This window comes from Athene noctua, chromosome 2 (genome assembly GCF_965140245.1).
Source record: "Athene noctua chromosome 2, bAthNoc1.hap1.1, whole genome shotgun sequence".
In the NCBI taxonomy this organism is placed as follows: Eukaryota; Metazoa; Chordata; class Aves; order Strigiformes; family Strigidae; genus Athene; species Athene noctua.
In genome coordinates, this window is record NC_134038.1 from 25,161,359 (window position 1) to 25,186,517 (window position 25,159).

General features: G+C 39.5%; 1 protein-coding gene across 1 annotated transcript; it reads right to left on the reverse strand.

Annotated features, from left to right (window-relative positions):
- Nucleotides 1–490: 490 nt before the first annotated feature.
- On the reverse strand, nucleotides 491–25,155 carry POP1 (POP1 homolog, ribonuclease P/MRP subunit). Its single transcript, XM_074898653.1, has 15 exons — nucleotides 24,816–25,155; nucleotides 21,999–22,169; nucleotides 20,008–20,183; nucleotides 17,404–17,652; nucleotides 16,771–16,858; nucleotides 16,284–16,459; nucleotides 15,430–15,677; nucleotides 15,201–15,294; nucleotides 14,303–14,414; nucleotides 13,202–13,321; nucleotides 6,785–6,900; nucleotides 5,250–5,441; nucleotides 4,210–4,364; nucleotides 3,038–3,379; nucleotides 491–2,209 (listed from the first exon to the last, which is right to left on the reverse strand). Exons 1-15 carry the CDS (start codon nucleotides 24,934–24,936, stop codon nucleotides 1,549–1,551), a joined length of 3,021 nt encoding a protein of 1,006 aa, XP_074754754.1. The 5' UTR covers nucleotides 24,937–25,155; the 3' UTR covers nucleotides 491–1,548.
- Nucleotides 25,156–25,159: the final 4 nt, after the last annotated feature.

Consider the following 25,159-nt stretch of genomic DNA (forward strand, 5'->3'; position numbering starts at 1 on the left):
CCTCTCCAGGACAATGACTGCTTTATCAGGTGCATCAAAGGTGAGTGATGTTGGAGTAGTTCAGCATGATTTCTCATAAAGCTGTAGTCCAGGCCGTGCTAGAGGCTGCATCTTTCCATCCCACATGCCGCCATAACTCCAACCATTGCACAATTCTTACATTGGTCTGAAGATTGTAAAAAGAAAAAAAAAAAAAAAAAATCCAGCCCTACTTCCAATACTTCTCTTGCAATCGGAGATGTTCTCACCCCTTCCCCATGTGTGTGCCATGTTTAATCCAACAATAGCCCTAAACTTTAATAATTGTGGGAGTAAGGGACTCTAAACCCTTCCTCCACCAAACACCTCCAGCCAACATTAATCTATTCACCTAAGACTTTTCCAAACAAAACTATGAATGAGAGAGTTCATTTCCAGACTGACACTTAGAAACAAAGTCATCAACTGATTCATATTTAATTTCTTAAAGAATCAAGCTTAGTCAGTATACTACTGAATCAAGAATAGATTACATTTTTATTTGTACATGATCATTCCAGGGTAATTCTACCAACAGGCGTATGTTTGTATCATGCTGCTACTGAACTACAGTGTATTATAAACTAATTTTCAAGCTGCTTAACTCAAGAATGGCTAGAAGCTTAAGGCTATCATTAAAAAAAATCCCAACACCAAAACCAACACATCAACCCACACCACTCCAGTCAAATCAAACACCTTTCTCCCCTCACCCCTCCAGCGTATGTTTTATGACTGTTTGAACATTCATGAAGAAACCTTCAATCCTAGCACATTCCATACAAAAATAGTATTTTAAGGAACAAAAATATCCCCTATTATTAACAGAAAAATGTATGCTGACCCACCAACAGCAATTTGCATCTGAAAAGCTTACTACCTTTCAAAAAAGTTTGCTCTCTCAGACTAGAGACAGACTGATATGCTTTCCAATTTAAGAGCTCCAGCTGCTATAATTCAAGATTATATAGCCCAACTATGCATGTCATTTAAGCATAGACCTTTTCCACCACAGTAAGTACCCTTCTGCTTTCTGTGCTAGGTTTCTCTACTTAGCTCTGTTCCACTGCAGCCACATGTATTCAGACAGGAGGAATTGGGAAAAGCCGCTTGTTATATACATTGGTCCAGATCGCATGCAGTTATGTGTGAAAGTGCACTGGAAAAACTCCAATCTATCTGACCAAAAGATTTCTAAAAGGAAAATAATTATTTCCTGTGTGTTGCTACAGCATCCCCAGTGCTCCGAGGTGAAAAATGAATAATAAGCTTCTTTAGAGAAGATCATGATAATGGATGCATTACTGTTAGAAATCCTTAGCAATATAGATATCAAAGGAAATATTAGGTCTGTTTATGCATTAGTTATTTCCATGAATAATGCTACAAAGCTTTTTAATTATTTCCTAATCCTCAAGACAATTGTTCGGGCTCAGAATATTCTCAAATTTGAGACATATCAGAAAGGCCACAGAAGACAAAACAGACATTCTTTGGTATTTTTGGCATTCTACTGCATTGCAATGATACTTAAACCTCAATACTAAGTCTTGCAAATCTGTACTGTAAAGATGCTGGAGTTCTTAACAAAACGATCCCTTTTTTGTCTGCTGGCTGGTTGTGTAACATATAAAGCAGCCCTGTCAAACTAACAAAACCCAGTGCTTCTCCACAACCCACAGCCAATGAAAAATCCCCTCGAGTGACATATCCCAAGAGAGTTCTGGAGCAGTGGGAAGTAACGTCAGGGAGAGCATCTGCCCAAAGACCAAGAATGAGATCTTCATGTTCCTCAGTTGCTTCATTATCTGGAACACCCAGAGGGTCACCTTCTAGAGCCTTCATGTTATCCTTTTTCTTCTTCTTCTTCTCCTCTTTTAATTTCTGCACCTTGTGCTTGAATATGTCACGATGTTTGGGTTCTTGAGGACCACAGAAAAGTTTGTTTTTGCTTAGATGTAGCAAGTCGTCTTCTGTTGGGATGCAAATCATAGCATGTAATTCAGGGTTCCCCTTTCTCAAGAGAGACAGGTTGACCCATACGAGAGCCCTTGGATAGCTCATCAAGATTGGCAAAAAGACATCTTCAGTCATTTCCTTCTGTCCCAGTCGAGAAATAAGGCGGATTCGCCGATCTTTACCAGCAGTGGGATAGCACCAGGCTGATAACTGCATTAGTAGTTTCTCACTCCTATTAAAAAATTTAAAAATAAACATCAAGGATAGTTACTAATAAGTAGTACAACAGAAACCCAGTGCCCTGCATATTTGTAAGAGCATGATTAGAAAAAGCCCTGGGGCTCTCTGTAACCTTCCAAGCTGGTATTTGTATTATGCTTAGCACAAAAAGAACATGGGTGAGTGGAATTTGTGTGTGAAGCTATTTCTTAAGAAGAAAACATTACTTGTTGAAACCCCCAAAACCTGTTAAATCACAAATGCTCTAAAACCTTCAACAACATTAATGCAGTTCAAAACTGCCAATGTTTTCTTCCCCTGATAACTACACAAAAATGAAAGACTTGCATTCAGGCACTTTCCAAACACTGTTGCTGCCCTCATGCGTTGCACTGGAATGCAGGGGATTCTCTTTTTTTTTTTTTTTTATAGACTTTATTAAGCAGTGCAAGAACCACCTGTAACGATGTTATTAGAAAAGAGAATGCAAGCTGATTTACACAGCAACAGTTTTAAAATCACAAACAGGAGCCTCTAAAAGCTCCATCCACGTGGAAGCAGACAGAATACACCAACTCCAAGAACACACTAAACTCAAGAGTGTTAAATTAAAGATAATTCAAGAAATTTACTTCATCTAGTCACAAAGTTGGCTGGAGAAAAGCAGGACTTTCACTCAACAGCAAATTCTGATCTATGACAAAACTACTTACCCTCCTCACCGTATTTGGATCAAATAATTCTCTCGTATTAATAATCAAGTCTGAGCTCTTCCCTTCCCCAATTCAATAATACTCAATAAAGCAGTAACACCTCACATCTGTGTACCAGTTTGACATACCTGAGAACAATAAAGTCATTTGTCATAGTTTCACCTCTCTCACCAAAGTCTTGGGTGCCCGTAACATCCTCTGTCTTTAGGGCACTCTCAGAGCTTGTTACTTCCATGGTCTCCTCTACCTCACAAGTCTCAGGGGAGGCTTCTTTGACCACTTCTGCTTTGGAGTCACAAAAGCTATGCCCTTCAGTTATGCAGCGCTCAGGGTGTGGGGAAGACGGACGTACAAGTTCTCTTGAAGCTTTCATTCTTCCTTCCCAGTTCTTTGTCAGCTGCCCCCAAGGACAGACAAAAGGGGATAGAGTGCCCAGCTTGACATAATTTGCCCTTTTTGCAGGTGGACGTCTAAATGATAAATTAAGTGAGTAAGAATATTTGTTTCCTGGGCCCTTGTTTAGTCCCTAGCACTTCAAAAGACTTTCTACTTTGTCCTGCTGGTGTAATATCATTTTCTGTTCTCAAAACCAAGTATTTAGAAAGTTGACTTTGCATTCCCTTTGTAATCTCACCAAACAAGAATTTTAAAGTTATACTTCCAGACCACACTGCTGTATTTCTGACCACCATATCCTCTCAGACATGCTGGATATTTCTATGTACTGTGACTGACACCACCACCTTTTCCTCTGAACTTCTACCCCCCTGCTCCTAGCTGGAAGGGGATCCACCACCAGCTGGTGCAGAGGACACTTCCAGATACTCCATACTCATGGTTAAGAGTTCTGTGTTTATGGTAGTGAAAATGCAAACTTCAGAATACCTGGTATTTAAAAAGTGGACAGTGAAATATCCCTCTTCATTTAGTTTATTCTTTAACACTTAGTACATACACTTACATTCTGCCTTTGCCTTTTCCTACCTCCTCCCTCATTTTTTGCTAAGGGAGCTTGAAATACTTTGTTTATTTTATTGTTACGCAGCCTTGTTCTAGCCTTATAACTGAGAATATCTCTGGGAATAGAAAGTCTCAGTTAGTTTATATGCCCAGTTTAGCATAGCTTTTCTGTTAAACATATCTAAGATTCTTTTCTTTTTTATAGAACACTAGGATTTGAAACACTAGTGAAAGACCTCAATAAAATCCAAGTCTAAATGAACAGAACAGGTAATTAAGACAATATTTTAAGCAGTATTCATATGTTCATTCATGCAATCAATTTTGAAGTTAATATTACCGTTTGAATTTTTCAAGAAGACTGGTTTCCAGTTCTTTGGCAAACTGCACTCCAGCCTGACAGTCTGGGAAATCATTTGGAGTGTGAGGTGTTTTCTGATATTCAGAATGCTTTAAAGCCTCTTGCAAGCCACCGACTCTTACACCTCGATATATCTGTTATAAAAAACAAAATCCAAGAAAGCAATGTTTGTACTGATTCTGGGTTCCTAACTGAAATAAAAAAATAATGCTCTGGAAGCTACTGACTTAGAAAATCGGAAGCCTGTTCCTTTAGCTTTCAATTAAGTATGGTTTTCACAGTTCTAGGTGCTCATTTCAACAAAAATGTTAGTCATGCTCTTTAAATTTAATTCTGAAAAACTATCAACAAAACTGAAGGGAATTTCACAGGTTCTGATCTTATATGTTGCCAGGAATGTCACGTTACTTTGACAAAGTCACTGCCCAATTTATTTTAACTGTACAATAGGTATCACTGCAATTAATCGCCCTGCACATTCTAAAGCGTAAATTTAACTGCAGAAAGACATTAAAACTGCCATCTAAACATTCAAAGCAGGATGTTTTAAACAGCACCAGAGGAGTAGTTAAGCTTAACTCAAACTTTGTGTTTCAAGCTCTCTCCCAAATCAGAGGCAACTAATTTATTGCCAGAGTGGTGGAGATAGCCAAGCTGGAAATGGATTAGCAGCAGGCACCAAATGATTTGTCTTCAGAGGTATATGCCTGTAGAAACGCAAAACTGAAGGGCTATAGCATCAGCTTTCTCTCCTTACTCGCCACTCTGATTTCCTGCCTTAGACTGCCATGTGGGCACAGTTACACCTGACAGAAGATATGAAAAGCTATTATTTTTAAGATTTTAAGACCAAGCCTCTGCCATCAACCAGTTCATACACCCTCTTTTAAAGTGGGATTTTGATCCTGTAATTGTGAATTGGTTACACAATATGAACTCTACTCTCTAAAATAAATTTCTGTGAACTAAATTACATAATCTCTCACGTTTACTTGCAATTTAGAATAAAAGTCACTTACAAAAGGAATCCAGAAAGCCATGCCCCAGCCCTTTGGGAGATAGATATCCCAGCCACTCCCCCATCCTGGTCGATCTTCTCCAGCCATTTTCCCTGGCTGCTGCACCAACAGTATGGGAATCTTAGATTCACAGGGACCCAAATCAAGGTGTGATCCAGGCACCAGTAATTGAGCTCTCATGTGGTTTAAATCCTAAGGAGACATTTCCCATAAGTTAGTAACCATTTTTCCCTCTTCCATATACCCTTCCAAGATACAGAGAGGAGGTAAGCTTATAACTAGGAAAATTATGCTAGTAATATACTACATATGTGAACTGACCTTTATCAAGGCATGAAAAATGTTTTTAGAAAAAAGTATTAAACACCCTTTTTCTCCCTTTATTACTCCATAGACCTTGACGGAGAGCAGGTAAAGAAACTTAAAGCAAAAATCTACAGCACAGATGAAGGAAGAAAAGCTATTGCAACTTGGTATTTATAGATTTGTGCACAAGACTAGACTGAACAGGTGCTTCCAGACAGTCTGTCAATACATGAAGGAAATCTGAACTACATCCAGGGAGATGGAAGAACATTTGGTCACGAAACAGTTTCACATAAAGCATGCTGGCACCAAGGCTTTGTCAATCACCAGTTGTTATATTTCATTGTATCACATTAAGGATACATTTATAAAAAAACCAGACCAGCAGACTGCCTCTTTACGTGTCCTTTCTGCATCATCTGTTTGATAAGGTAAACATGACATTTCATGACAGTATGAACACTGTCATATGCAAAAAGATTGTGCCAATAACTGTCATGTACTAGTGTAGTATTTAGTAAGTACTCTGCTTTTTTTACACTATGTCAGCCAGTTTGAAAAAGCACAAAACTAATTTTCATAGAGAATACTAAGAGAGATTTTTCTGCCATACAAATTTTTTCTCTTTTTGATTACAATGGTTCCAAAAGTTGATCACCTCTTGTGACTAAATCACCTTTTTAGCCATGCATTTTATGGGTTGCTCCTCCACTGCCAACAGAAGTGTCAAGATAGATTTCAAGCCTGTAACAGCACATTTAAAGCTTTCTACAAATCACAGGTTATTGCCCAGAATGCCCACAACACAGTGTGCTGCAGTTCAGAATGACAACTTCCAACTTCTGCAATTCTTCTATCAGGAGAATCGTCCTGGCTGTGACTGAGCAGCAAACGGGCAGAGCCTCTCTGTGCCACTTCATCCCTTTTATCTGTTGCATCGGAGTCAAGGTGATACAGGAAAATCCAATTCCAAACCCTTCTGATAAATAAACCTACACTATTTAGGCCTGTAGACAATCCAATAAAGCTTTCTTTTAATTGAGTCATGAACAATGATTGTGCAAGAACATTACACAAAGGCTACAAAACAAACACTTCAACTCAGCAGCTAGATACTGTGACATCGGGAAACTGCTGCTCTTGGATTTATACAAGTTTCAAGAGTCTTGCCCTACGGACTCTATAGACCATTAGCCATTTTCTCCACGGCAATTCATCTTCTTAGTTACCTGCTCCGAGATTTTATTTTCAGTGACGTTCTTACAGATGTCCTGGTCCCAGATAAAGCTGTGAGCACAGTCTACAGGTACACCCTCCAGGTACAGCTGCCTAACTTTATCATTATCTACAAAAGAAGAGAACCTTCAAACAATGTTTGTTGCTTAAGTATCAAGTTTAAAACCACTCCACTATCATAATACAGTGAGCAGACAACTACAGAAAGACTACTAAAAGCTTAACAAGCATCACTGCTTCTGGAATATCTTACTATCACATCACTATCCAAATACAAAATATGAAATAAACTGGTTCAGAAGCATTAACCTGGTGTTCTCTTACAGGCATTTCTTATTACAAATGACATCACTTTTGGCAATGCAAGTTTTATCTTTACTCTGCCACCTTTAACATTCTAGAATCTGACCTTTCAGGCAGAGTGTGAAGCTCAACAGGTTTGGTAAAAATCCGAAACAGCAACATTACAAAGCCTGAAATAAGTCTGCCTAAGTAAACTTGTAGGAGAAGCAAGGACAAACTTTAAGAACTGCACATATAGGAAATATTTTTATGGATATGACTAGCATGCAACTACTTATTTAGCACTAGTTTCCCACTCTGAATCTCTTCAGACTCTAACTTCAGGGAAGGGACTATTCTTTGCTTACGTCTGCACAGACCAACAGTTGTGTGCATTACTGAAGATAAATAACATTTTAAGCTTTAAAACTGGTTGTTGCAGTATTAAATAACCTATCTCTTCTTCAGCTTTGCAATCTAAACAAAGCAAAGAAAAATGTATACGTACCTTTAGTGATCTATGGATTAAAAGCCTTCAGCGTACAGTATGTAATGCATGCTGATCCATGTTTTTAAGTAAAATAATTCTTAACAATAAGTAATGGAATGAAATTATTAATAGCTCTGTGATTAAAATTTACAGGGACTGCTGCTCATTTTGTCATCCACAAGGTCTTACATATTAAACAAACATTATGTGTTGGGTTTTGTTTTGTTTTTTAAAGCACAGAATCTTTCAAAAGAAGATTCAGCTAATTTTTCTAGTTATTGTTGACAAAGACTTTGAGCACAGAAGACAGATTATTCAGTGGTACTAACAACACAATAGGTACTAGCAAACATAACTGCAATAATTATTTTAAATCTCTAATTTTTAAGATGTTCCCATTACTAAGAGTTGCAAAATCCTTTGAAATATTAAATATGGCAGCACTCCTGACAGTTTGATGGTGTTACTAAGTTGATACTTGCTATGTGTCCTTGCTGATGAATTATATTCACATGAGAGGAAGAAACACTAAAGAAATTGCCAGATTAGGGTGGCATTCCTTCAGATTGAGAATGATACAACTAAAAGGTAAATCCTTGCCAATTCCCTGCCAATTAAACCAGAAGAATTCCTTCTCAGACCAAAAATTAAGGACAGGAACCTGAGCAGGAACTTAAGAGCTCAACACTCCTAGAGGCAAAACACATTCTGTCTGGAGATACAGCAAATATCAATGCCTCAAAGGAAGAAGAAAAAGACAGCAACAAAACTGTGTGTAGTGATGGAAAATCCCTTCCTGATTCTTACAGAAAACCAAGGGGAAAGGGCACATAATTACAAGCAAACGTAAGGTAAGGGAAGTGACTTTTCTATCTTGTGTATAGAAAGCTTTTGTGAACAACAGAATCTCTTTATGCTAAATTATTTAAACATGTTCTAGTTCCTTCAACTGTAAATTATTCACTATAACTTCCTCTGAATTATTGTTTACCACTTTATATTATTACAGTTCATGCAGTCTATCCTTGTCATACTCTTGGGAGTTCTTTACAGTTCCTATATTCTATAATGGCATGAATTTTTTTTTTTCCACTTTAGAAAGCCCTTTTAAATAAGTCTCTTACCATCACCACAGTCCATCGAATATCCCACTCACTACACTAAAATATCCTTCTCTAACTTGATACATTCGTTCTCCTTGATCCTCTTGATCACTGAACTTGGGACAATTTAATCTCTCTACTAAGCATACTGTAATTCATACATGAATTCATAATTCATACATTATCCCAAATCCTCACACAAGCACTCTTATTTCTTACCTCTCTCCTGTTTTCTTCAGTCCTCATTTTAAGACTGCAGGGGAAATAACCCTACTGATGAGTAAGCTGCTGATGATAGTGGAAGATGTTAGAGCTAATATAGGAAATAGGAAGTTGTATTACTAAGCACACAGGTCTCAGTGACAATCAGCACATTATCTACTTCTGCTGGTGTCAATGGTTGGTGCTTAGACAATACAGGCAGATAAAGATTTTATTCCATTTCAAGCTGTTGTTCTGATTTGCATAGCTGATTATTTTAACAGTCTTAGAAGACAGGCCTAAGAGTAAGAGTTCTTCTATTTGAATTTTTTCCTTCCCTCTGTAAGGAAATTGCAGAAAAAGCAAAAATGTCAGCATTGCTAGGGAGCAGTTTCAGAGCCATATGTACGTAGGGGCGCGTGGTACCAAGAAAACTGATGCCAGATACCTAAATTTCTGCAAGAGGTGTGTTTACTGGCAAGGACTTGGGCTCTGCATCTGCAGAAGGAACTTTAGCTCACTTATCTTTCATGACGTATTCTCCTTCTATGCATCTCATTCACTGACTGTTTAAAAGTTCCACCATACTCCATATTGAACAGTTTTTAAGGCAGGGGAATTTGCATTCTCCCATAGAAGACAGTAAAAGTATATTAAAATGTCTGAAGTGTACTTTAAAATGGAGAAAAGAAGAGCACTAATTTGCAGTCATGTAAGCACTGGCTGCTTACCAGAAGTCTTGACTTCCTGAAGGCATAAACCTGCTGAGAAGGCAGTGAAAAGTGATTTACTCACAAACTTTCTATCCCCCAGCTTGAAGGGAAGAGGACAGTTCTTTGATTAAATCCCATCAGCACATGTCTGTAACACACAGCTTGCACACATGCATATGCGTTCAGGAGTGAGAATAACTGGGGAAGACTGAAATTACCTTTGATTTGTTAGCATGTCACTCACAAGGGAAAAACTACACAGGCGTATCTTAGAACAGCATTTTGGAAAAAAGGGATATGGACAGACATGTATTGTTTCACAGATTGTCTCTATGACAATCCACAAGCAAAGATGACAGCTGTAACTTACCTAAACTGTTCGCTCATTTGACAAGCAATCCATCTTTAAGTTAATAAAGATTTCCTATGAAAATCAGTTAGCTTTTATACAATTTTAAACAAGAGAGGCTAAAACACATACAGAATCTACGAACATATGCAATGCCATTTCAATCTTACTAATGCTAACAGAATGTCCAACAAAAGAAACAAAAAGAGGAGAAAAGTGAGGAATACAGCAAGGGTTCCTTTTTATTGCTCGACCAGCATGACACATCATTAAGGCAAATGAAAGAATACTAACATTTCTTAAATAAAGATCAGCTCACTGTATTACCACATCTGAGTAAAATTACATCAAAACCAAGGCTCAGAAATTTTATGTAGTTCTAAGGCTCATAAGATTTCTTCTTAGAGAAGGGGCAAATGAATACCACCCAAATGGAATTACAGATCTTGGAAAAGTTTAGCTTTGTTTTGGGTGGGTGTTACTGTGGAAATGTTGATGATAACACTATTGATGTAGTGATGTATACTATAAGCCATGATTAAATTCCTTCCTCTTTTGGTTAAACAAATTGCCCTCCAAATAATTGGAGGATACTCTCCATTCCTGAGTCACTCTTGACAAAAGAACCAGTAGAATTGAGGGGACAGAACTGATTGGAAAAATGCTGGCAAAAATGCTAAATCAAACTAGAATAATCTTTGGGAGGATGTTGCTTTTGAAGAAATTCTTGCTGAATATTTCAGGAATCTGACTTCAAGTGTGGCAAATAACAGGGTCCTGGGGAAAAGTACAACGCTACAATCAGTATGTAGTGCTGCATTTCCTCACTCTGCCTGTTTCTAGCCACTTGTGACTTACAGACTTCAGTTAGAAATAATTCTTTTGAGCTGAGTGGCCTTCAGTAGGTTTCCCTTCATATATTTAACCGATTTTTTAAACTCCTGCAAACCTGCCAGGCAATCAAGAAGGCTTATAGGAAAAAGGAATAAATCTAATTGGTGTACAGAGGCAGTGAAATATGAAACAGGATCCCATGCTCCAAGATTACAAACTAAACTGGCAGAATTTGGGAAGACCTTATAATGGGTCCTGAAACAGTGAATAGTGGCAAGAAAGCATAATGCTTGCATAGAGAGAACACATTAGACATAAAATGCATTTTCTAGAAGTATTTAAAAAAATGTTAACTTCTCTGCTTTTAGCTACTTGAATGAGGAGGCCAATTAAGGTAGGGATATAGCACAGGTAGTAACTGTCAGAGTCAACTATAGCATCAGTTTAGGAACAACAGTCTTTGGAAAGTAACAGTAGCCTCTCTTTCCAACTGACACCTAGGAATACTCAGGGAAACAGGAGAGCTGCAGTTGGATCTGAATCTTGAGTTTCTCAGGTAGGAGATGGACTACCATACCATAGGGTTTCCCCACTGCACATGTACTATGGATGCAGGAGATTGTGAATGATCCTGTAACTCTTCCCACACAGCATTAGGAAGTCACTCAGGTGGGAAATGTGGAAAACAGCAGCCACTTTCCCTGCTGAACCATTAGTCTCACCTATTCTCTCCTTAACTGCTTCTTGTAGGAGGGCTGCCCTCTCCTCTTCTATTCCCTTATCATTATGTCCTTTTCATTTACTACTAGAAGACAGCTATACTATCTGTCTTCTTTCATCCTTCTACATACTCTACTTACTTAGTAGTGTATAACACCAATTCCTTTAGCAGAACCTAAGTTAGAAGGTATCATGCAGTTCACCTTTCCTTTCTAGCTGAACAAGGACCTTCTCCCTCTGAATAAAAGTCAGAGAGGACAGATGCAGTTAAGTTCATAATGAAACAGAAAAAAAACCCCTCAGCAACATCAGCTCTTCCAAATGTCTGTAGTTTAGAAAATTTTTTGCAAGTGAAGGATAACCCCAAGTAGAAAGATCTTGAAGACAGCCATTTCTAGCCAGCCAAAAGGCATAGGTATTATCTTCCTCTTGACTCCCTATTTTACATCATTATCTCTTTACCATGGCCCTCCTTCCTGAGGGACAACCAGTGAGAGAGAAAACACTATGAGACATTTCCAATGCCTATATGCCTTCTGCTGATCTTGCCTGCTTGAGCACATCTTTACAGACATGACAAGCAGAATGAAGTGAGTTGAATTACTTCTTGTAGTTGCTAACTCCTCTACAGCTCAAACCAGTACCTGTAAACAAGCGCTCACCTTACTTCTCAGCAGGAAGGAATCAAAGTAGATGTCATTTATGCCGCAGCATTTCCAACAGGAACATTAGTGATGAGAAAGTTAGCTGAGCAGAACTAATTAACAGAAGAAAATCTGTTCTAGATACAGAGGGTAGAATAGGAGGATTTAAGAAAATCCAAGTAATAGAGTTGTGCAGAGACATAAAAGACAGTAACTGAAATAGATGTTCAACCTGATTTATGTGAAAGGTGAGGCTAGATTACTCTACTGTCTTGCAAACACACCAAAGTAGTAAAGTATTTTCAAGTCTCTGGAACCTTCAACTTGACCTATTTGCTACTGCTTGCTAGCTGGCTATTGTGTTTCTCATTATGGCGAGGCAGTCTGTGTCCAGTCAGCTTAACTGGAAACACCTACACAGCACTGTACACAAACCCCACTGCATACTGTATATGTTCTTGCACATTTTTCAAGGACATTCACATCCAACTGAATTTGAATTTTGCACTGAAATGTTGTGTAAGTCAACACTGAAATGAAAGTTTCAGAAGTCACCCTTGCATCTTTCATTTCTTAACATAATCAGCATCTTGGCCATCTGAAGTGCTAATCATGCAATGGTAATTTTTTTTTTTTCTTCCATTGGAATTGCAACTTTCATCATTGTAGGACTATAAACCAGACTATCTTCTTGGAGAAATAAACAGCATCAGGAAGACTAAACATCAAACAGAAACTTACTAAGTAGCTTTTAGCACCTGGTTGGCCTTGCCAGGATTCGAACCTGGATCATCTGTATGGTCAGACAGAGGCTTCCACTGAGCACAAGACCAGCTTTGGTGCATGACCCTCCCTCACAACTGCTCTTCTAAAACCCTATGCAACTTTCAAGCTGTTTCTGTCCTGCCAGGGGCTGTGGAAAGGGTAAGGAAACATTGAGAAATCGAATGCTAGTGGAAAACAGCAAGAGATAATCAGTAGATGACAGCAAATGAAAACAAAAGTGTAGAGAGAAACTGAATCTGTTGCCTTTGGCAGTTCCACAAGAAGCATAATATAAGCAAGGCATTTTACCTTGGTATTTTTCAAAGTCTGGCATGGCTTTTATCTTCTTTTTTGGCAAATTGACTCGAGGATCTCCAACAGTGAGGCCCAGTATTGTACCTGGTGGCATTTCTGATGGTGAACTTATCCCTTTAAAAATACACAGATGAACATTGCCATGAAACCACCAACTAAGTTGTGATTTTCTTCTGCACTATTTTGTGCATTTTTGCTTGCAGGGACATGACACCACTGTAAGCCAGAGAAGCCATCCAGAGTACTCAATTGAACATATTTTGAAAACTCACCAATGCTTGTTACGTGTTCAATAACCAAAGACAACAATAGCAGCGTAAGACAGTTTGCAGTTACATTTATGCTAATTTGCAATTACATTTATGCTTAGCACAGAAGTGAGAACGCTCTCACAACTTACAGACTCAGTTCATCCTTTGCATTTGGCATATCTCTTAAAAAACAAACTTTGTTTTATACTCGTCTTCCAGAGAAAGGAAATTTAAAAGTGTTTTTTAAAAGTTTTACCTCATCTCTGCTTAACTGCCTCACACTGAATAGCTCGAGTAGTGCGTGAGATCTACCAAAGCCAATTCCTTACCTGCTTCAGTGCTAGAAAGTGAGATGTTACTAACTTTATGATACTTTACAACTCAGACAGCTACACAGCTGCTCATTAGAAACGAAAATATATAAAGCAAGGCCTAATACTTTCACTTTGTGTAGGAGCCTCTCATTTTATTTGTGGAGGTATTGTACAACTTAGTGCATTAATTTGGTTTGTATGGGGGGGAGACTAAGAGTACATGTCAGACTGTATATCCCATCAGCAATCTCAATCTAAATTCATGAAGATAAGAAACAAGATTCAGTTTATCTATTAAGAGTTTGGACTACAGAGAGGATTAAAATTCCCTTAAAAAAACCTTAATGTAACATTTCTCAAATCTTTGACATGCCATAGTAATTATCTAAGCACATGCTCAGCGGCATTACTCTCCCGATCAAGCAAAAAATAAGCATTTCCAATTGAAGTCAACTTATTAGCATGCCAGTTTTGGCCACTAGGGTTTAATGGATTCCCCCTCCTCCCATAGCACCCACATGCCTAAATACCTTCTAATAGCTCAAAGATAGCACTTTGATGTTGATGAAGAGATACTTTTTCAGAGTCCTTGCAGTTTTCTACCCACCAGTTATTCAGTTCTGTCTCTGAATCTGCCATTTCCTGGAAAATAACACATCTAGTCAAACTCAAGTGGTTAATCAGTATTTTCTATCAGTATGAATTCACTCTCAGTTTCCTTTAACCACTATGGTCACTTTCTTCCTCTTCAAGTTTCAAACCAAAATCATTTTTTCCTGATGCAGTCTATTCCTATACTCCACTTTACAGTAATTTCCATTAAGCTGTTCAGTTTAACTTGTGTTCCAAAAATAAACAAAGCAATCCACAATGCTTCCTAATTCTGTTGTTAATTATTTCTTACAGAATGCCAGAGATTTCATGACCTCACCATGTTTGCTGCAAGAGACAAAAAACCCCCATTAAAACCACAGCAATGCTATGTGTCAAGAGGTCGATAAAATACTAAATCCTGGGGAAAGTGCATAATTTAATGAAAACACAAAAGTTTCCTAAACCTTTCACATCTCGCCCTTTAGCTCTAGGCGTTCTAGCTCACTGCTCGAGAAACATGATCTATGGTTTCTTAGAGTATATTAAGTATTCTGGACCTCTCAGAAGAATACACTACTACAGCAGAAACTACACAACCTGCTCAACAGCACCATCAGTTCTTTTTTTTTCCCACCCCCACTTAAAATCCAGATAGGAGTTCTTCCTGAGATCAGCATTAGTCAAAAAGAGAATCTAAGAAAGTAGAAATACATAGGTTCGCCTTTATAATAAGTAAGGCTAGATAGTTTATGATTCTTTCTAGCAAAACCAAGCTTGCACATTCTAGAAACCTTATCAAAATTACGGTAATATCCATACTGCCAATTTCCTTACTGTTTGGAGAGAAGCAGCTTTCAAGGTCTCTGTAAGGACAGAGTGTGATAATGGGCCAATCAGCCGGTATCTGAGAATCTCCATGGTTCTATCACTGAAACACAAGGAAAATTTCAGGTGAATTTACAATCATACAACACATAATTTTTTTCCCCAGTACTGTTAAGCCAGAATTCAGCTATTATTAAGTGGTTATGGGTCACGGTTTCTGATTCTAATATGAACAAACCTGATCACAATGCCAGCAGTCTGTGAGATCCAACAGTAGGACTGGAAGGGATCTCTAGTGCCGTCACCGATTATTTTTTTCACTGGCACAGCTTTTTCTCCTTTATCCTCCTTCTTTCTTTTCTTGCCAAGGCTCAGAACACCATCCATTTGTTTTTCCTCTTGAACTGATGTTGTAACAGGCTCAGGAATATAGATTTCTTCAGGCTCTGAACACTGAAAAATTGCTTTTAACTCTCTCAGTATGTCCTTAAGAAAAATGAAAAGTTTGGATTAGGATGATAAGCAGAGCATTGCAAAGCTTAAGTACAGTTTTAAGAATTACACTCTGCTATTTTATTTTCCTATATGGATTTAAGGCAATAAACTTCATTCTAATGAAGTCCAGGGCTTACTAGCAAGAGATTAAAGTAACACTGAATGTTGCTAAGAATTTATTCTCACTCAAAATAATGTAAGAAAAACTGATGGTGCACAAAGTTTTACTTTATTTTTTTAAAGTTCATAGCTAAGTATCAGGTTATGATTATTTGTGATGAGACTAAACTTAGTCAGTGGGAAGGCTGTGAATCAAGCAACATCATACTGCAAAAGTATCCTGAAACAAGTGACAATAGAAAACTTCTAACAAGCTCAAACACTACAAAACCTCAGAGGCATGCACCTTCTGTATAAGCTTTACAAAAACAAGGTGCAGAACATAAATATTGTTAGAGAGGAAACAGTCTTAGGACTTTTAATTCCTAAAGCCATGGATTATATACAGCTTTTCTGCACTTTTCAGAAGCTATCTTCAGCATTAAAAATGTACAATGCATAAAGAAATCCATATTCAACTATAGAGAAAGAAAATACCTGTTTGAGAGCTGGATGCATCCAGATCCACAAATGTCTGTTTTCAGACCCATCTCTGGGCTTCCAAATAAATGTAACAGGACCAAGCATATCCTCAGGATAGCGATCTGCACGGTAAAGGTTCAGGGAACCCTCGAATCTTCCAGACAGACAACAAGCCTCTTCAAACGTTAATCCTAAAGAAGATTATATTTATTGAAAAACAAAATAATCTTTCGTTTCGAAAAATTTTTTTAAATGAAATTCAGTCTGGCTGCTGGGTTGCTAATGCTGTACCACATTTAGTGTGGTACATAAGCAACTGAAAATAAGAACATCTAGTCCTAGTATGCAACATTTTAATCATGTTTTTCAACCAAAAATCACAACTCAGTATCAACTCTGTTACTACTGTTGAGATTGACAGAATATTAAAAAAAGGAAAAGGATGAGTCATCCTTCAGTCTATTCAGAACCTTAACTTTATTTTGTACCACATAAATTTTACCTGTGTCAATACTACATATTCGAGCAAGTTGCTTCAGAAGCTCATTCTCTTTACCAGTCAGCTCCAGGCAACAATAATATGATAAGTCCTGAAACAACAGGATAGTGGTAAAGTGAGAATAACCCTTGAAAGTAAGCCTGGCAAGGAAGGGCCAGACAGAGCTTCACAATTTACACTGAAGTAGTAATTCTTCATTCACTAAAATTGGTATCAAAAAGAAACAAGTTTTCTTTTTTCACTTAAAATTGTTAGTTATAGGATTGCTGTCAGGCATTTCTCATTTGAAGGACCAATCTGCCTCTTAAACAGACCAAAAAGGACATGGAACAAAGCACCTGTCTTCAATAGCGTCCTGCTCAGGAAGATGATGCAGAGATTCACTGAATCTCTCAGCTCTTGAGAAGACTGAAGATGTAGCATTTCAGTCAGTTACCATAAGAGTCTTCTAAAGGTTCATCTTGTTCTCTGATACTCATTACCCTTCATTACAATTATGAAACCACTCATTTCATACTTAGCAGTCATTAACAGCTGACACAACAGTACTTCAAAGAGACAGAAATATTCACTATAACTAAACAGCTGATTACTTCAATTTGGCAAAATAACAAAGAAAACAGATAAACGTGGTACCTGAAGAAGGCAGTGTCTTGTCATGGCTCGGTAACAAGCCCTGTAGCTCTTCTCCGTAGGGCTATTTCCTAAACAGTATCCCCATTTCTTTACCATATGAAATCTCTTTGCATGCCAAATATGCGTTTCCAGCCAAATATTCTTTCTTTGCCTGCGATTAAACTCTGCTACCAAATTTATGTGGCGCCGTCTAGCTTTGCGGCATTTAGTCTTTGACTGTTCTTTTTTCTGGTGTACAGCTTTCTCTGCCTGTTTTTAAAAAAGAGGACATTGAAGTAAATCTCAAAAGGACAAGCTTCTGTAGAAGAAAAAGGCTGACATATATAAGGATAGAGGAAGCACTAGCATCCAGTTATACTATATTGTGATGTTAGTTCTCCATAATTTCTGAGGCTAACTAACATTTTGAAACTATACACAAGCCCCACCCACACAAGCGCATCAAGGTTTGACTGGAACTCATTGATAAACCAAAATAATAAGATCTGCTACTTCCTGTGTGAAGTTTTTGTCCAAAATCAATATATGCATATGAACAAATGAACGTGACATTAGGAACACCTGAAGATTTGAGCTCATACAGAAGCAGCATGGACTCTCAGAGTGACAGGTAGGACCCTGAAGATTTATAATGTGTAGGAGCAAACAAGGAAGGACTGTGGTGATGTCTTGACCAAATTCTTGATAAATACCCAGTCAAGGTCTGAATTATGGGTGAATGCATGGCTGGAGAGGAAGGCTTGACTCTCTCAGTGTTTGGTTTGTCTTTTTGCAAGGGTAAGTGGTAGAAATACGGACCGTAAGACAAAAAATTTCCTAGTGTGTCCTTCATAAGCTCACCAAGAATAGCTGACAATAGACCACTGGTTATAAGAATAGCAAAGGAATAAGAATGCTAGATCACTGTCAAGAGCACAGAAAACAGTGAAGCAACCAATGGATTCTAAACAGAAATGCACAAAAAAATAAAATACGTTCCCATCGGACCCATCATTCTACCTCAGATTAGGCAATATAAACCACTGGATCAATGGTATGTGAGTGACTGGTTCAGAAAGACAGTTATAGAAAAGGGGATGTGGCACTGTAGATGAAAAATTTATGTCTTCAAACTTTTGAAGAGATGATCCAAGTGTTTGGATGAAAATGTTCATGATAAGAATCTAAGAAAAAGGAAGAAAATACAGCAGAATTGGAGCAGTTAACTTTGAAGAAGCAGACTTCAAACACTGAAAATAGGCAGAACCTTTACAAAAGAAAACAGCACAGAGGTATGACAAGCTACAAGAAAACACGAAACAAAACAACCTGTGCAAACATGCAAACTATACAAAAAGATCTGAGGAATGAAAACAGCAGAATAAATACACCTGCTCCGAGGCCAATTAAATAATCTTAAAAATCCAAGAATCATACAAGGAGTGGAAACAAGGATGGGAGAATAAGTACAGAGAAGTTAGAAAGCTATCATGTGAAAGGAGTTAAAAAAGCAGAACACAAAAGAACCAAGCATAAACATTAAAAAATCTGGATTATTTAACAAGGATAGAGCACATAACTAACTACACAAATAGCCCATGCCTCTTCCTTCAGTTCTCAGAAAACAGGCCAAATTGCATCCCTAGTCATGACTAACAAAGCAAAAGGAATGCCAAGCAGAGGAGTAAAAGAAGAGATACAGGTTACAGAGATCCAATAAAACACGTCCTAAGGAACATTTGTGGAAGTACCCAAAGCAATTTCTGAATCACAAGTGATTATCTTCAGGAACTCAGGGTGGAAGGGAGTAAGGTCTCAAACAACTTAGGACTTGAGAAAAAAGACAATGCAAAGGAAAAAAGAATACAAAAAAATATGTTAATCAGCCTTAATACATAGAAAATTTACCAAACAAACTCACTTTATCATCTTTAGACTCTTCTTAAAGTGATCAAGTGACTAAAGCCAAATATCAGACAGATTAATCTCACAATAAAATCCTGCTGAACCAAATTTTTTTTTTAAAAACCACACAAGAAGACCACAGCGAGTAAGAAGCAAGTAACTCCACAGGAGCATTCTGACTAAATGTTGAGATACTGCCACAAAATGAGTTTCATGAGCAACCAAGAATAGTCAATTAGTAAGTCTTAAGCTGTATGCAGTCTGCCAACAACTCCAGCGTACTTCCCATGTTTGAGCTCTAACACATGAACCATCACACGGGTCACGAACAGGCTGTGCTGGCTTGAGGTTGGCAGGGTCACACCCTACAGCTGTGCTGGGGTGCAAGGCACAGAAGTGTCACCGAGGACTGCGGGATCACCTGGAATCAATGCACTGCCTGAACAACCCCTCCTGCAGTGGACCCTTTTATCATCACTACTCTAATAGCTTTTCAAGATGTCCAACAATCTCAAAGGCAAGCGGTTAGGGAGATCTACTCAAGCTACTACCTAAAACTGAGACGCTCCTGAATTTTGAATCCAAATCAAAGTTTGAGAACCTGTGTACACAGGGAAGTTTTGCAGATAAGCTCAGGTCTGAACATAAATGTACAGCTGAACACTGTGCTGTATTATATAACACTGATAATATATCAAATAGTATAAAACATGCTTATACCTCTTTCCTGGCAATCTCTTGGAGCCGCCTGGGTAGGCGTTTAATATTGTGACTCATAGCTCGCCTTCGCATGTGCCTAGGTAGAGTCTGGAAAACTAGAGAGTTTGAAGATCTCTGTGCAACTGCTTTCAACATGGCATTGATCTCAGCAGCACGAGCCTGAGCAAAGGTAGACACTAGAATGAAAAGAACTGCATTAGAGCACGACAAACAGCAAAAGTCAAAGAAAGGGTTACTGGAAATAAATTACTGAATTCCAGCAGAACATTCCTAGTACATCAGCCTAATTCTTCTTGGGATAAAAGTAAATACTGTATACTATTACTGAATAAGTTTCAATTACTTAGATATCTGAAAAGTATGGTTAAACAAATATTTCTACATGAATGAATCTCAAAGCCCTGGTATAACCAACAAGTCCTGTTTGCATTAAGTACTTCTTTATTAGAGTAGCAATCTTTTCAGAAGGTATTCAAAGAGATGAAAAAAACTTCAGCATGGAAAAAAAAAAAGGAAGTAGTAATCATCTCAGACTGCTTTTAAATGATCAAGTAAAAATCCAGAGGTTGGTCTTATTCTATGCTTATGGAAGCATATCAACTATCAGAGCACCGCCACATTTTGAAAAGCTAATCTGCTCTCCTAATAAACACTCTGTTAGATGAAAAGTTGTCTTTAATTCACATCATGTGCAAAAACAGTTTCACTGGCTATGTTAAAAGCAAATGACTACCAGTACTCATTTTGCTGGTGCACAGAAACCAAAATGCATACCCCTTGCTACAAATAAGTGAAACTTTTCAACTCAGAAGTCTGAAAATGACTCACTGAATGTGCTGGGCTTGTGTAAGAGGGTTTTTCCTAGCAGGGGAGGGGGCTACAGCAGTGGCCTCCTGTGAGAAGCTTCCTGAAGCTCCCCTGGCTCCAAGCTGGACCCACCTCTGGCCAAGGCTGAGACAGCTAGTGATGGTGGCTGCGCCTCTGCAATAACCTATTTAAGGGAAACCTGGGAGGAAGAGTCATGGGATTTGTGAGGAGGAGTTACAAGGACACCTGTGTGAATACTGAGGTCAGCAGAAGGAGGAGGAAGGTGGGGGAGGTGTGCCAACCCATGGTGAGACAGCAGGGCCACCCCCCTGCCTCCCATGGAGGTCACTGATGGAACAGATGCCAACCTGCAGTCCATGGAGGACCCCAGACCGAAGCAGGCAGCTGCGCCAAAAGAAGGCCGAGACTCTTGGCGAAGAAGCCCCCAGTGTTGTAGTTGGGCGCTGGGAGGATCGCAACACACAGGGGTGACCCACAGGAACAGGGTCATGGGAAGGACTCACGTCAGAGAGGGCTTGTGGAGGACTGTCTCCATGAGAGGGACACCACGCTGGAGCAGTGGAGAACACAAGGAGTCCTCCCACTGAGGAAGAAGGAGCGGCAGACTGACTGCAACTCCCATTCCCTGCCCCCTGCGCTGCTGCAGGCAAGGAGGCAAAGAGATCAGGAACAAAACTGAGCTCAGAAAGAAGGGAGGGGTGGGGGAAATTGTTTTTAAGATGTGGTAATGCTTCTCACTGTCCCACTCTGTTTGCTAAGCATTGTTGTTGTTAGTGTTTGAATTAAGTGATGTTCTTCTTCTTCCCCTAATGAGTCTGTCTTGCCTGTGACCATAATGAGTGAGTCATCCCTCTCTGTCCTTATCTTGACTCCTGAGCCTTCTACTTTATTTTCTCCTTCCCATTCCTGAGGGGGAAGGGGTGAGTGAACAGCTGGCCTGGTGCTCAGTTGCCCTCTGGGCTCAAATCAGGACACTGAACATAACGGTCATTCATCCCAGTACACAACTACTTCTGTATTTTGGAGAAAATAGGAAAACAACAGAAGAGCACAGCATCAGTTCTAATTTTTGCTCTTGCACAAAACCAAAAACAGACAGCAAACTTAATCAAGAGCATGTTGCCCTGGACATATAAATTATTACCTTTTTCTTATATACAAACCTGTTAAGTATCTTGGCATTTCTTCAGAAATACTCTGGCGTCCTCCTTGCAATCCTCCTCTTCCTCTTCCTCTCTCTCCTCTGTTCTGTCCTTTTGGAAAATACTGGTCTTTCCTGTAAGAAGGCCCAGATGACTGATTCAAAAATTTCTGTTGCTCAGAACGAACATCTCCTGGAGGGTTTAGAGATAAAAAAAGGTAAGAGAAATGCAAAGCAGCCAGAGTGACTGGTAGCTATGCAGTCTTTCCTCACAAGATTGCACTGCACATTCCTCCTATAATACTTAATATTTATTTGTACCTGAAAAAGTCATCAGAAGTCAGAATAATTAAGTTCTTTTTTGTAGGAAGAAAGAAAATTTTGCACTGTCCTGCAGCAAGCCTGCAGCAGATTAAGTAACTTTTGTACATTCTGAAAATGGTACTCAGTCCAGACTTTGCCTCCAATACTCTATCAGATTCAACAGGAAAGACCTGACTAAAATTGGTCTACATAACATCAGTAATGATTTTTACTACTGTCTAGTCAGGGTTTTAGTACCAAACTAACAAAGTTAATATTTTTCCTCTTGCCCCTTGATTTTTTTTTCCCAATAAGGAAATGTATTCTTGTCTCACATGTAATTCTGTTACAGCAACAAATAAGGTAAGCGTGACACATGTATGTTGGTGCAGTAAGTTACTTTTCTGGCACAGGCATTGAAATCAATAATGAAATTAAATAACTAAAATCTACAGTAAGCTTTCTAACGTACAGAAATACCTTTCAAGGGTGATAAGCACTTAACGTTACTCCAAGTTTAAGGGGGCCCTTAAGTCCACGTTTAAAGATTAGTTTATATTCAACCTATTCAGTTAAGTCTTGGTTAAGATTTCTAGTACAACTTGATATATGGTTCTCAGGCAGCTCATGTTGGCCAACTGGACTAAGAAGGCTCCAGACAGCCATTCCCACCACCCCACCCACTGCATCAAGATGATTGAGGGAACATGGGGCCATACAGCTCAGGGAGCTCCTCTAGTAAAACTCAACCTGTATGTCAGGAGAAGTGGGGTAAGAGACTAAAAAAATTAGTTCTGAGGTTGATCAGCCTCTGAAATAAGCCTATCCACGGTCCCAGAAATGATACCTTTGGTATGAGGAATAGCCAGGAGCAGATTCACGTACAGCAGCATCAATTTATGTGAACCTAAAATGGCAAAAAACTCCTTCCTCCGTTTCAAATAAGCATGAAGCCAAGTTTTATGTTCAGCAGCAATGCTGTTGCAGCCCCAATGCAACTACACATCATGCAGAACTGCAGTAATTCAGATGAAAAAATAATCTGGGTGGAAACAGAAGTTAGTTTTTATGTAGAATAACTCCTTGATCTGGGTTTTCCACATGGCTGAGAGCAGTACTGTCCAGACAGCGAGGTGAAGGTGAGAAGGAAATAGCTGGGAGAGGTGGACGGATGCTGCCTCAGTCAGCAAATTTGTGCAGACCTACAGCCCAGGTCAATCGTGGGAGTGTAACTGGACAGCTATTAACTCACGTCACAAACACACCCTTTCACTATCAAGTTTTCCTAAGAATGAATGATCTAAATATTTTAACCAGAAGATGGAAGAGTGTTTCAAAAGACAGTGCCAGACTTAAGACCTAAAGAAAAATGAAATTATTTCAGGTACTATGTAGATCCATAGTTTTATAACTCCTATTTAGAATTTTTTATTTCCTGTTTCTACAACATGGCCCTCTAAAATCAAGATACTAACACTACAGAAGAAGGTTATATGGATGATAATGCATACTATTCAACAGGACAGAAAAATATAACATAATCTTAGAAGTTTCCTGATACAAATAAAGTTAGAAAAATGTGTTTAATTTGGCAGTACTCCTGCAATGGTATTCCAAAATCTTCAGACAGGGCTGACCATAATTTGCTATGTCATTCTGCCTGCTTAGGAACTTTTCAGTCACCTAAATACATAGTGACACAAGCATTTTTTTGTTCAACCACAAAAATGCAGTTTGTCAACCTCTGAAGGCCTCATAGTAACAGGCCCTGCTCTTATCTATACTTTTTTTCCCCCAAAAAAATATAGGTAACAAAATAAAAGCCTGAAAAGGCAAGAGCGGATGGAAATCGAAGTCCAATTAAAGCATACAGGATGCAGGTCAAAACACACAAAGGAAAAAAAACATCTGGCATGCAGGTTGACAGGATCCTTCAGTCTTCAGCTGAAAAGGTTACCTGTGCACAAAATGCTCCAGCAACGACCTAACAACGCTGCCATTTTAAGGAAGTGCCTTACTGCCTCCTGCCAATACTCTTCCATAGATACAAGAGACAAAAGGCAAATTGGTTGGGTATGCAGATCTAATGGAAAAATAGCGTATTTATCATAGGGCCCGCAGGCTAAACCACCTCCTCCGGCGGCTCCTAAGTCTGACTGAAAGAGAAGGGAGGTCACTGGATGGGGTATAACATCCAAATTCATTTTAAGAATACAAATATTTTGTATATATATGTATATTTATTTATATATGTATATACCGCAGCGGGCGGTTCAGGATTTGTCGTGTAGTCGAAGGGATGGCAGAGAAGCGCGTATTAACGAGATTTATGGCAGAACCAGGGCTAAGGGAGCCAACGGTAGAGGACGAAGCCCTGGAGTGTTCTCACACCGGGAACGCCTCACAAGGCACCGGGGCTGCGGAGACGGACGCATCCAGCCCGGGGGGGGGGGGGGGCGGGTACACACGACAGACACCACACAGTCCCTCCACGGTCTCCCACCCTAGCCCTGGGCAGGGGGTCCCCCAGTCGTACCTGAAGGCGGGCAGGCTCTGCTCCCGCCGCCGGGGAAGGGCCCCGGCTCTGCAGGAAGGGTGATGCTGGCCGGCTGGTTCCTCATCTTCTTGGCCCGCTTCTTCTCCCTCGCCCCAGACATCTCCGGCAGGGCCCGGCGGGTGCGGGGAGAGAAGGGTCACACCAACCTGCCCGTCAGGCAGGCCTAAAGGCGCCCGGCGGGAGCCGCCGAGCCTCTCCGTAGCGGGGGAGAAGCGGGGAGGGGCTGGCGGGCGGTGCAGCGGCGGGCGGTGCAGCCGCGGACGGAGCGACCACCGGCCCCGGCCCGGTCCTGACCGCGGCGCGGCCCCCGCCCACTGCACGCG

Excerpts from the sequence above, each read along its gene's own strand:
- POP1 (XM_074898653.1), bottom strand. The coding sequence starts at position 24,936 with ATGTCTGGGGCGAGGGAGAAGAAGCGGGCCAAGAAGATGAGGAACCAG. Across the intron at positions 15,678-16,283 it reads TGCATCCAGCTCTCAAACAG|GACATACTGAGAGAGTTAAA; the intron begins GTATTTTCTTTC and ends ATTTTTCTTAAG. Across the intron at positions 3,380-4,209 it reads CTTCTTGAAAAATTCAAACG|ACGTCCACCTGCAAAAAGGG; the intron begins GTAATATTAACT and ends TTTATCATTTAG.